Below are 14,208 nucleotides of genomic sequence, written 5' to 3' on the forward strand. Positions count from 1 at the left end.
CTTTACCACTGCAAGACAGTGGGGAAGTAGTCATAGTCCTATGGTCATGCACAGAGAGTCAGCAATGACTTGGAGAAAAAAGCAAACAATTTCAGGAACATTCCATTAGCAGAGGCATGTCCAACGAACCCCTAATGTTGTCGTGTTTTCCTTTCTCCCAATTTGTTTTTGCTGCAGTGAATTTTAAGATATATGAGAAATGGATGTTTTGAACTGGGGGTATTAAGGCTTACTGCGTATTTGGGTTTTGTGTCTGTGTGAAGATATTGTTTTCCCAAACAGCTATCCCTCCCTGCTGCGGCTGTGGCCCCAGTCCTTGTTGGGCTGCGTTCCCTATCTGTGATTGCTGATGATATGCGTTGGTCCAACTATCTGATCCCTGCTGCAGTGATGCAGCAGTGGATAGGCTTCCCTAGGGCAGAATATAAAGTGCATTTAGAATTCAATGTCCTTGATTTTGCTGATTGGAATTCTGCACGGCCTCTCTCCGGCATATTCATTTCTGAACGTGGTGTGCCTTTAGTCGCCACCTGTTGGCCATGGGGCTCATCGTGTGGCAATAGTAGTATTGTTTCAGGTTTGGCTGCTGCCAACCACCCTGGTTTCTATCATTACCTATTTAGAACCCTCTGAGTTCCTGCAGTGGAGCTCCCTTCAGAATGGGGGCTGCAAAATATCCCAGTCAAGGCAGGTCTTCCTCAGCTTATGTTTGACCAACTTAGCGCTGTCCCTCTGGACCTGCTCCTGTTTCTTCTTGCCCATCAACTGTTTTCTTTTTGTGAAATGCAAAATGTGTTCTTGTACCTCCTGCCAAGTTTTTGTGTCTAGCCCTACTATGATGTCCAAACCACTTTGTATTTTGGTGGGAAGACCCTTTTTGTGGATGGTGGCACATAGATGGTCCCTGATGTGCCCTTTTGTTGTAACTGGCACATTCTTATTTTGGGCAGCTCCACTGATTTTCCTTCTATATTTAGTTCCCATCTCCTCAGACACTCCTGCATGTAAGGGATGTTCCACTTGGGATCTCCCCCTCTGCGCCAGGTGCAATCTTCTGCAATTGATATGTCTTCTGGTTCGGAGGATCGCTCCTCCAGCCAGGGCTTATCACATTGCTCACTTCTCTCAGTCCAGCAGGCTAGCAGGTGGCAAAAGGTAGTGCAATGATTTTGCCATCATCCTGAGCTACTACATCCCTTGGGGTTGGTTTACCGTCCTGTGCTTTTGAGGGGAGTAGCAAACGTCTTTGTCACTGCTTTCCTCGTGTGAACGCAGAGATGACATCTTGATCCTCCTATATCTAAGTTGGGTTTGCACCAGGCTGCCATGGTGCCTATCTTCCTGGCCAGCCCCTCTCCTTCGCTAGCGCACTGGTGAGGTATGGACCACTGTCCAAAACTTCCCTTTTGATTTTACCTCAGATTCCTTTCTGACTGGGGTTCTGTACCTACTCCTGCTCTTCTCATGTGGAGTGATTGCTGCTCTATTCTCTCATTGGGCCTCCAGAGTGCAAGCTCTCTCACGCTCTCCCTCCTTAGTGTGCGCCTTTCCTCTGACTCCAGCATAGATTGCCTCCTTTGCTTGGAGCTATGCACTGTCCTTCTAAGTCAGGACCTGCTTTCGTGCTCACTCCCTATGGTTTCCTCAGCTACCTGAGCCTACCCTGTGGCTCCCTACTTGCAGCCAGATTCACTCCGACTAGCTGTCTCACTGTCCAAGACTGCTATCAATCTCCCACTCAGGTTTGCTCCCCGGAAACAGTGGGGGCGTGTATCCTCTATGCCGCTGAGACCTGGTCCACCATCCACGATGGATGAAGGGTTGTGCTTTAGGTTGCTCTAGTGCCGGACTGGGGTGGTGCAGGAATTGTCAGGCCTGTTGGCCTGTTGGTCCACCATGCCTAGACCTGCTGTACGGTAGGGGCCCCTTGGGCTCCCTTGACTCGTGGGTTAGTGTATCCTAATGTGGGGTAGCAAAAATCTGGGACAGCACCTCTAAACCTACATATTATGGGGAGTGGCGGATGCTCCTCTTGCAGATGTCGGGTCAATGTCATCATCCTAGGATTCCCCAAAGATGACCCATTCTTCTAAGAATGCTTCCTGTTTGTCCTTCTTTTGCCCTGTGATTTTTTTTGCATGTATGTTATTGTGTGTTCATTTAAATTAGTGTCAAAGGTTCCCACTTTTGGCCCAGGGAATATGTGTGTCTTGGTATGAATGTGTAACTCAAGGCAGAACTTGCTAAGCTTTTTCACTGAGTGGGGAACTTACTCTGCATAAGCTTTAACGGGGTTTCCATGATGGGTTTGGGTAGTCTTTTAGCGGATAATTACTCTTTTAGTTGTTTACATTTTAGGGGAGTTTTAAGTTATGCACATTCTAACTTTTCTTCTGTTTTTTTTAGGATTTTCTAAGTTTTACTCTGATGTCTGGGAAATATGTACAAGGGTATTGCTAGATCTACTCTGATAGTGGGGAAATGTATATACAAAGGAGTTACTGGATCTAATCTGGTGGGAGAGGACATATATATGCAGGGAGTTGTAGTTCTAATGAGCTCAACGTTATTCACAGATGAATCAAAATAAACATTTAACAAACTAATGCATATGAAGAATCACAATCCTAGGAAAAAGTGCAGTTGTTTAGTCATAGCAAACTGAAACTTTGCGAAAAATAACGATCCTTACTTTCGCATAAAATAACAATTTTAATGAGTCAGCATAACCTAAAAATGCATTAAATCATTGACAAGACACAAGATTCAACATTTAAGTAAAACACTGTAACAGTGATCTACCAGTATCAAAATATAAAAATGACACCATTCAAACTGGCACAAGAAAAACTGACAAGGCCCAAAAAATAAGGAAACTGCCTTCCCACAATATGTTGGCTCAGCCCACTCCTAGCCCACATTATACTGTGACCAACGGAAGTTCTGTGCTGTGCGGAATAGGGGAGCCTGATAACTTTGTCGATATCTGCTTGAATGTAACATCCAATGAACGACAGATGGAGGCAGGGAGGAAACATCTTTTTGTGGAGTTTATTTCCATGAACACAGGACCCATGGAGAATCGCTGTTTTCCAGGCGAAGTGCAGGAACCAACTGCCTTTACCTGGCAAGCAGGATTCCACATGAGAACAATGCATACATCATAGAGGCACGTAACATTCTACAAGATAGAAATGGAAAAGAAATTATAAGACAGAGAGTAGATACTACAGCACCTCCTTCCCATATAACAAATCAATTTAAATCATAGTCTTGGAGGCATACAGGCAATCTACAAATTCTTTTGCTTCTAATAACATCAGGCACATGTTGAAAATATTTTGCATTGGGATGAGAGGTAGGAGAAATAAAATCAACATGGTCCAAAACATCACACTTTTTGAACAACTTCAGTGGTGCATCAATCGGAAGGAGCATCTTTTGTCACATTGACATTACAATGATCAAGAGTTGGAGCAGTATCAGGAGATGGAGATGTAGTGTTGTCAATACAGGCTCTGTCAAGTTAAAAAAAAAACGAAACTTTCATCAGAACAAACATGAGTACTATTATAATCTTGTGCCTGCACATCTGAAATAGGAGACTTATTCCACCAACCCTTGCCATATACTAGAACAGCATTCTTTGTGACCTTTTCTATTTTAACAAGAAGTGTGAATGTAGATTCCCCTTTCTTCACTTTAAAAGGTTTCTTAATAAGAACCCAACCTCCTACACAAAACTCTCTATTCTTAGTATTTCTTGAGGAATCAAAATACTTTTTTGTTTCTTCTGCCTGTTCTCCACTATCTCCCTCACAGATAATGCAGAGCTATTATGCTTAGGAATTGCTGAATGCAAGGAGTCCAGCCAACTGGGTCCTACTCTTGATCTATAGTCCCTTCCTCTCAGCAACTCAAAAGGGGTAATTCCAGAAGTGGAACGAGGGGTGGAGTGGTAACCTGCAATTTTCTTCCTAAGGAAATCTTCAACATCAACTCCTGAAGAAAGAGCAGACTGTGTTCCATCTTCAATAAAACGGTTTGCCCTCTCCACCAAACCATTCGCGAAAGGACTATACAGAGCGACTTGTAAGTGAGTGATATTGTAGCTGGCGAGAAAGGTTTTCATAATTTTGGATACAAAATAAGTACCATTGTCTGTTACAATTTCCCCCGGAGCTCCCTCCAAGGAAAAAACATTTTCAGGAAAAGAAATAACTGAATTAGTGGAAGGGGAATCCACAAAGGAGTAGTATATCCACTTTGAATAATAATCGATCAAAGCTATTGTGAATCTTTTGGATATAGGGAGAAAACTGAATGGGCCCGCAAAATCTACTGCTACTTTACACCAGGGCTGATCAGGCCAGGGCATGTTTTGAAGAGATTTCTGTACAATTTTCCAGTGTTTGTCAGAAACCAAACTTTGGGGACACAGATTAATAACATCCTCAACCTGCTCATTCATGGACGGCCACCAATAATGTTCCAGCAACTTTCTGTAGGTGGCAGTAATGCCCAGATGACCTTCATGAGCTAGTTTTATGATTCTATCCCTTAAGCTAGTAGGTGGAATAAAACATTAATTGTGAACGCAAATATCATTTTCACAAGATAATTCCAATGAAATTTGAGCAAATGGTTTCAAAGCATCTGGGATTCTGCGAATGGGAGGCCAACATTTCTTTGAAAACTCCATAACCTTCAATAAAATGTAATCGCTAGCAGTGGCATTCACCCATTCAATCTTGGAAACAGATCCGTTAAGATCATTTACAGCATCAATGACAGCAACAACACATTCATATTCCTCTTGGATACTTTCTGAAAAAGGAAGAGGCATGCGTGAAAGACAGTCAGACTGAAAATTCTCCCCTCCTTGAATATACTTAATAGTGAAGTCATATTCCTGCATTTTATAAAGTAAACAAACAAGAGAAGTGAAAGCCTTCCATAGACCATCACCATTCAACAAAAAGACAAGAGGTTTGTGGTCAGTGTGTATTTCAAAAGAATTACCCACTAAATATGTTTTGAATTTTTGAACAGCCCAAACACAAGCTAGCGCTTCCCTCTCTATAGGACTGTAGTTAGTTTCCGCTTCCAACAGATCTCTGGAAGCTAACGCTATGGTGATGAGTTTACCATAAACATATTGATTGAACACAGCTTCAATGAATGCCCTTTGCACTAGCATCAACGGTAATGATACATTTACCTTCAGGAATAAAGGGGCTTAAAGCTGAGGCATCACAAACTAGACGTTTGAGTTTAGTGAATGCTGTTTCGAAGTCCAAAGAAATCTAACTCCTTTTTTAACAAGTCCCTCAATGGTTGTACAACTATGGCATATTCAGGTACAAAATGGGCATAATATTTGCACAAACCTAAAAAGGCCCTGAGAGCATCCTTCTTATCAGGAGCTGGTGCTTTAAGGATTGCTTCTAAATTGCAGGACTTAGGTTTAAGACCTTCAGCAGAGATGGTGTGTCCTAAATAATCCAATTGTTGAACAATTTTTTTTAATTTTTCTGGCTTGATTGTTACACCAGTGTCCTCTAAAATATGCAATACTTTACTCAAAATTTCCAATTGCTGTTCTTTAGTATCCAGGAAAACAAGAATATCGTCCTGGAAGGCCTGAACATTGGACATGTTAGAAAGTAGAACATCTATTGCCTTTTGGAAAACACTTGCAGCGGATGCAAGCCCAAAAGGAAGTCTAAGATATTTGTAAGCTCCAAAAGGTGTTACAAAGTTGGAGAGTTCTTGGGATTCTAAACTCAATGCTATTTGATGATAAGCCAAGTGCAAATCGATTGCAGAAAAATATTTTGCACTTCAAATATTGGCTAACATCTCTTGAAGGTGTGGTAAAGGATGGCCATCAATGATAATATTGTTGTTTAAGGATCTCAAGTCCACACAGAGACGTAACTCTCCAGACTTTTTTTTAGCTAGAACAATAGGTGAAACCCATTCTGACAAGTCTGTGGAAGAAATAACACCTTCCTGAGTAAGAATACTCAAGAGTTTTTAAAATCATTTCGTATACTAATAGGTACTGGTCTCACCTTGTGTTTGACAGGAATGGCATTTTTTTAAATCTTTTGACATGTTCAAATCCTTTCATTGAGCCAATCTCATTTTTCAAAAGATTGGGAAACTTAGAGATTAATGTGGGTAAAACATCATCCCTAACATCCAAAGATAAGATGGGCATACTACTCAAAACAATGGAATTGTCTTTACCAGGTCTTAGTTGTAAGCCTAACTTGGCTAAATCCATTCAACCTACTAAATCTCTGCCATCTACAGCAACATACACTTTAGTCCGGGTGTCTCTACCAAGGACACTAAGAAGCGCATGAAAGTAACCTAATAGATGCATTTCCTTGTCCCCAAATGCTTTGGGGTTAATGTCTGTTTGCTGCAATTTGACAGAGTAGTACCACAATGAGAACAATGTCCTAACTGCTAAAACTGTGATAGGCGCTCCAGAATCTGCCATCACAGTAATGGATTTACCATTAATGAGAGCTTGACACAAGGGACCCTTAATCTTGACATCTTTTTGAACATTTTGAATGGTAAGAAGCACATCTGTTAATTTATTGGTACACTCCTGCATATAACTACTAGCATCACTAGGAATATTAACATTGTGTAATTTGACAAATGACCCAGCGGATTGAGACCTACAGACAGCTTGAAAATGTCCAATTTTACTACACTTGGTGTACTTCTTACCAATAGCTGGACATGCAGGAGTGTTGCCTAAATGACTCTTGGAATCACAATGGTTCATGGTTATAGCAGATACTGAATCATTCTCCGAAATATAAGAAACTGGTGATAGACCTTCATGAGTATTCATAACTTGAGTAGAAATGATGGATCTTTCTATACTTTTAGCAATGTCTGTGACTTCAGACAATAAAGGATTCCTACAAGTGTGTAGTGTTTCTTGCATTTTTTAGAAAAACTATTAAAGACAAATTGATCTCTAATGTACGTGTCCAGACAATTTTCAAATTCGCAAGATGAAGCTAAAATGCGGAAAGCAGCTGTAGATTCCTCAACAGGTTCATCAGGAAACTGCTTCCATTTAAAAAAACGGTGTCTTTCTGAGAGTACACTGGTCTCATCGGAATACAATTTTTTTTATCTTTCCTTAGCTTCGGGGAAGATTGTCGAATACTTTTTGACCTTCAATGCCTAGATGACTAAACAACAAAGCCAATTTCCTAGCAGGACTGTAGTGAAGGACGTCAATAGCTAGTAAATAGTTCTCAAAAATACGTACCCATTGTTTCCATTTGATTTCTGGTCTGCCAGATTTTTGCAAAAAAGGTGGTGGATGAATCACATTTTCATTAGTAGCCATAATATGAGTAACAAAAAACAAGATAAATAAAACTGTGAAACACAAAACGAACAAGAAATATAGTAAGAAAATAAGAAACAGAAATGCACAGGTTATGTTGAAGTAACAAGGTATCTTATATCAAATTCAGTATGGTGTGCACATAGTCACACTACTAGAAGTCACCAAAAATTGTCTTCTAACAGGCTTGTAAGTTGTGCGCATCACCGTTAATTGTACTCTACCAGGCTTGTGTGCGCATCAACAGTCTGTCAAAAGATCAATCAGCAGTATATTTCTTCTGTAATATAGATCCTCACATAGAAAATATGGTGTGGGCGTCACCGCGGATTCAGAACAAGGAACCACAGTAATTAAGGTGTGGTGTGCGCATCACTGCGTATACAGTACAAATCAAACAGGAATTCTTGCATCAAGATAAAGAAGGGCAACAGCGTCAGCGGCTGTACGTAGAAGCAGTGGTGTGCGCGTCACCGCGCATTTGGTCCGATGAAAATGACCCAATTAAGGGTGAAGCTCCATGAAAACAACGCTGAAATCAGGCGCGCGTATTCAGACCAAAGAGTATTGCCTCTTTAATAGTGACGCTTCTTTAAGTTCAACGCGCAGGAAGAAGACAGTGTAACAACATCAGCGGCTGCATGTAAAGGAAGTGTTGCGCGCAACAAGGGAGAAGAGCGCGGTGCGCGCAGAGCGCCCAAGACCAACCGGCTGTTGAAAAGAATGTAGGCCACAAGTCAAAAGAGGCAAAGTCCGTTGAGGGAATGGAGAAGGTAAAAAACTCTCCCTCGATATGTCCTTCCAAAGTAAATAATTTAAGCGCTCAAGTTATAAAAGAAAATTTCTTTCTTTCCTTCGAAACAAACCTGCAGTCCAATAAGGAATCCTGTGTGTCCTGAAACACGTCCGCAGGCAGAGATGAAGAGACTATGTAAATTTTTGTCCCACTCCTGGTACCAAAATGTAACATCCGATGAACGACAGACTGAGGCAGAGAGGAAACTTCATTTTGTGGAGTTTATTTCCTTAAACACAGGACCCACGGAGAATCGCTGTTTACCAGGCAAAGTGCAGGAACCAACTGCCTTTACCTGGCAAGCAGGATTCCACATGAGAACAATGCATACATCATAGAGGCATGTAACATTCTACAAGACAGAAATGGAAAAGAACGGAGAGTAGATACTACATTTGGGTGAGGAGTGCAACAATTTCTTCAGAGAAAGAAAGGAATACCTTCAATACCCATAAACCCTAATCATTCGGATCCCAATCATTCTACCTTCCTAACATCGGAATTCTCTCTATGTCATACCCAGGGGTCCTGCCTACCATACGTTCCACACGCAATGGTCCAAACGAACACACCTCTTACTTTTTTCAAATACCACCAGTGTTAAGAAACCCGGTGGCACTGAGAGTACCAGAATAGCCTAATAAGATCAAGATACGGGCCTATATTGCACCCAGAGCCTATTTGTACCATCTACATCACACCCACCACTGCAAGCAACCCAAAAACACTGCATCACACCCAGGGGTCAAGTGTATTGTCTGTGTTGTGCCCAGTGGTCCACATGATCACCCTTCCTGATGCTGACAATCCAAGAAAGTGACTTCTGTGGATTATGCTTTTTCCTAGTTTGCCACATACCAAATGCTAGGACTAAGGATCTGATGTAGTCCCTTACCCTTGTAATGGTGACTTCAGGACAGACCTATGCCCGCTGATTCAGCAGAACTTCCAATCAACTGCAGCATCACCACAGTTTTCTTGTTCTGCAAATGTGAATCCATCCGGGCAGGATCCCCTTCCTTTGGTCGTAGTCGGGTGCGAAGAACCAATCAGCTCCTTTCTGGCTCACCAAAATTATGCTCTAATGAGAATTTATCTTAAAAAAACAAAATGACAAGAGGCATCTGGGAAAACAGGAAATGGTTCATTTAAGTAAACATTACTGCTGTGAGAACAGTTACAGAACCGGGGTGTAAGGGCTGTCTTTTGTTGCACACTGATTGAAGCAAGTTAATAATTACATTATTTTCTTGGTAAAAAATGTGAACAGTTGTCAAGGAGCTGTGTTCTGACTGGCTACATGCAGCGTCTACATTTACGGTGTTTTGGGAAATGCAAGTATCCCTCTGGCCATGTGTATTTTATTGGGGCCAATCACGTGGGACCTTTGTGGTGTTGCTACCTATCTTAGGGATCTGATCTATGTTTCACTGTTTGTGCGTTTGGCTGTCGGCTAAGTATTACCCCACCTGTAACCTTTCAGTCGGTACCCTTCAGGCCTGGGTCTCAAAGCCTGCCTGACCACATACCTATGAGCCTGGGCTGACAGAGAGTTCACAATGGGGGAATTTAACAATGGTGATGTAACTTCATTCATGTATGAAGCCGCACATCGCTGTGCACATCGACATTGATTAATGCAATATTGACAATAGCCCCATGTTACTCAATGAGCCTAATGGCATGATTGTAACCTGTTGACCTCAGCTCCAGCTGATGAGATGCGGGTGTCTAGATGTTGACTGTGACATAAAATAATACACTAAGATGTACTTCAAACATTTATTTTCATGATGTACCTTTCACTATTTAGCGGTTCTGTGTCCATAACAGTTATAATTTTTTAAGCAAAAACATTTTGAACTATTTGGCTGTGTTGCCTATTATCAGCCACTGAGTGCTGTATCTTCCTTCCATCATCTTCATCCTCCTCCATTGGCTTTTGATCATCTGGCTAATCATCCCATGGCACGTTTGTCCTTAAACAGATGTTGTGGATGATGGCAAAGACCAGTATGATCTTGTAGACCTTAGTGGGTGAATATACCAATCTATCCCTGACATATCCAGGCATCTAAACCTGGACCTTAGCAGACCAAATATGCTCTCCACTACATTGCAGGTCTTCATTGGTGCCTAATTGTATTTGCGTTCCAGGTCAGTCTGTGGATGTGTATTTGGGGTAATGACCCAAGGCTGCAGACCATATCCTTAGTCAGCTGCAAGAGAAAAAGACATGACATATGTCAGTGTTTTGGGGATTTGTTTCAGCAACATTTCTGTACAATAGTGTTGTGTGTACAGATTAACTCATACCCATTTCGTACTGTACTTGACGTTATGTACTCCATATGCATTTGGACAAAGGTTTACACATGTCTGTTCCTATTCCTGATACTTAGACATAACCCAATACTTTAGACACTTCTACATCTTGACTTTCATACTTCCCCAGCATTTTAGTGATGGGTAGTTGAGGATGTTTTTGCATGATGTGTACTAACTACATGTGTTAAGTAACATATTATTGATCAGATTGTTTAGACAACTGTCCATCCTAGGTAGGTAATGACATGGGCAACACATAAGACACTGACACATACATATGTCCATACAAAACCCCTAAAGTTGTGTGTGATCTACATTACATTGATACTGCCTTTTGTTTGTTCACTCCATTTTACTTTTGGTGCATACATGTGGTGCAGTTCTGGCATGTAACACGTATTCTTATCCAATTTCCTATCAAACCTCGACTACTGTTTTTGACTGAGATTTTTACAAGGTGCACTTTCATTTACTCATGTCTTACAATGTGGACCGTCTTTATGTGGGACACACTGATGAAGTTACTAGTACATATCTACTGAAAAGGTAGGCACAATACCTTAGTTTGTAACAGGTATGTGTATCACTGTAACTTGTAGGGCAACCTGCACTTCTTTGCCATACCTCTGTCATCATTGGTTTGACTACTGAATGTTGAAATTGGTATCCCGAGTACAATGTAATGCCTTGAACAGGTAACATTCTAATCTCTGTTCTTGACTGATGTGTGACCTTTTTCGCAGCATTATGTTGGACTCATTTCATTTGGGCAAATGACTTCTCAAAACTGCTGTACTATTGAAATTGCTTACATATGTAACTGTGGATTATCCACTATGTATATGTGTGTACATCCACTGTCAATATGAGTGAGACATTTATCTATTTGGTTCTGTGGACTTTCTAAACTTTCTGGGGCCTACACTTACCTTGCATGCCACACATTATCTTTGCATATACTACTCCCAATGTTTGACCTGTAACTTTCTACAACATATGTTTGCTTGTCAGTATGACACACTTCTTCATTACAACAGTATTTTTATTACACCATTGAAAATGTAGATATTTGACTGATCCCAAGAGTAGGTACATCTTTGAGGAGACACTCAGCTCACACATGTCAACTGTGTAGGCTTAGGGCCATGTCACCATGTTTTGTTAATTGGTACATATGATGTGGTTCCATTCTTTCACAGTGACATTACTGCTTACAGTTGTTTTGTAGCTACTAACATAGACAGATAAATGTAGGAATGCAAGTACTTGACATCAGTAGATACTTGCTGCTGTCCATTGTTCCCACTATGTACACATGACAATAGGGGGCAGAAATGTTGCAAAGAGGCACTGTGTAGCACATAAACTTACCTATCTACACTGCACTGCGTCACTAAGAAAGGGCAATGTTGCCCAGTATTTTGGCGGTATAGCACTTTCTTGTCATTTCACCCTGCAATGGCATATAATGGTCTGGCTACCACAAAAATTGGCACTTGTGCACCATGGGGCAAGGATGCCTGTGTTGCATGCAGATTGCTGTTTGTGCATGAAAAGACACATTACTGCACATATATGTCCCTTAAAGGCATAGTCAACAATGTATGTGTGTCATAGAATGAATTACATATAGTAAGTAATAGTCACTTCTGAGAATACATTTATTGATCCTTCTTACAAATCAGCTGGTGGGCAAAATTTATTGGACACATTCCCATATTTCTCCTGTTTGATATAGATTACATATATCATCAACCATGACAGTATAATGGAAACACCAACATAACACACAAGAGACACTTCCCTTGCACTCAGTGTAGGAACACAGATATTTGAAAAAGGTTGCATTTGTCCTACAAGCCTTGACATAGAAAACCACCTAAAGGTGCTTTGTGTGTCTTGACATATCAGAGTTATGGAACTGCATTACGCATGTTCCATGATGCATGGCAGAAGTTTGAATCACATCCCTCGTACATATGGCCCTAGCTTCATCAACAGAGACTGATATATCATGCATTTTCTGATTTTAGTTTTTGTATTGTATAGTTCAGATAGACTTACCAACAAGAAGGCCATTCCCATGTTGGCCATTGTGGAACCACTGATTTATGATGCTGTACCTGTATGCATCATGTACGCTCCTCGAGTATTTGGCTAGCACATTGGTGAACCTCCCCAGATGATCCACAATGGCCTAGACATTGACAGAATATTTCCTATTGCAGACTAAGGGCCTGATTACAACTTTGGAGGACGGTGTTACTCCGTCCCAAATGTGACGGATATACCACCTACCGTATTACGAGTTCCATAGGATATAATGGACTTGTAATACGGTAGGTGGTATATCCGTCACATTTGGGACGGATTAACACCGTCCTCCAAAGTTGTAATCAGGCCCTATATGTGCTGCTTCAGCTGGGGGAACCAATTGCACACTGATGAAGTCTGTAGCCCCCAAGACATGTGGAAACCCTGCAATGGCATAGAAATCTTGCTTGGTCTCCAGCTGTTGCTGTATTTTGTGGATGAGGAAGTACTGTGGTATGAGGTGAATTATGTCATCCAGGACGGTGGGCAAGAAGGCAGAAAGGGCTGCCTGTGACACTCCTGGCGCTCTTGCTGTTGTGAACTGAAACTACCCAGAGACCAGCATGGTAGGATGGCCATCAGTTTCACCTGTAGAGGAAAGCTATTGGAAAGCTATTGGACCTGGCAGTTGGTGGCAGCAGTCTTAGCCCAATCTTCTGTGGCAAAGCTATTATGGACTCTCTCCTGAGCCTACAGAATTTTATCACCTCATCCCTGAGGTTGATAAGGGAGATTCACTGGTGGAAGACACAATCCCTCCTCTGCTTCCTACATGGTGGTGGTCTCCTTGTTACTCCTAGTTGCCAGATGATGACCTTCATGGCGTAGTTGACCTTGCCAAAGTGTTTATGTTTGTGTATGTCCAGGTTTATACAGCACAGCCAATGTATCATTTCCTATGCCTGGGCTACTGACGTACAGGAAATTATGGTGCATTTGGGCTTTGTTTGGGCATCATTGCAATGTGACATACATTTCTAATGTGATGGATATCACTGACTTATCCATGACTTTTTGCGTGGGAACACCTACCTAGCATATACTATTTTCTGTGTGGGGCAGCCGCTTGAGGCACAGCTTTTACACAACACAGTTCTAGAAAAACTAAGCATTTGGGCAAATGTGTTGTCTCACAGATTTGAAGTAGTACTTGTGCTGCCAATCCATCAAAATCTTTGGCAGAACAACAACTCAAGCCTCTCATAATATACCCCTAACATGGTAAGTGAATTAACACTATCTCTTAGGTTTTGTAGCGTCGTGCAAGTGCCCACACAAAGCGTTTGTAAATATGGACTATGCTTTCTTGTTATAAAAGTGTCAGGTTTAACTTTCACTTCCGTTTTACTGATTTACTGTGACTTACATTTTTAAAGAGTTCATGAACAACATTTCCACTATCGTTTTCTGAATAATAATCCTTTACCAATATGTCACCTTTTCAGGAAAATATGCTGAGCATTGGTGTCAACTTCTGATAAACACCACTGGGGTTTTTGCTCGCTGTCATCAGATTGTGGAACCAATTTCATATTATAAGGTGAGCTATTACTTTTTGCAAGAAACACCATTTTTTAGTTGTCTGGTGAAATATATATCA

At 41.3% G+C, this 14,208-nt stretch overlaps 1 protein-coding gene across 1 annotated transcript in view; it reads left to right on the forward strand.

Moving 5' to 3' along the window:
• LOC138284401 (mucin-5B-like) overlaps nt 1-14,208 on the forward strand; it is a 1,991,087-nt gene that overhangs the window by 1,022,183 nt on the left and 954,696 nt on the right. Inside the window, exon 14 of the mRNA XM_069223138.1 lies at nt 14,054-14,148. Within this exon, the coding sequence (XP_069079239.1) occupies nt 14,054-14,148 (95 nt within the window). The remainder of the gene's footprint in view (nt 1-14,053; nt 14,149-14,208) is intronic.

This window comes from Pleurodeles waltl, chromosome 3_1, assembly GCF_031143425.1.
Source record: "Pleurodeles waltl isolate 20211129_DDA chromosome 3_1, aPleWal1.hap1.20221129, whole genome shotgun sequence".
In the NCBI taxonomy this organism is placed as follows: Eukaryota; Metazoa; Chordata; class Amphibia; order Caudata; family Salamandridae; genus Pleurodeles; species Pleurodeles waltl.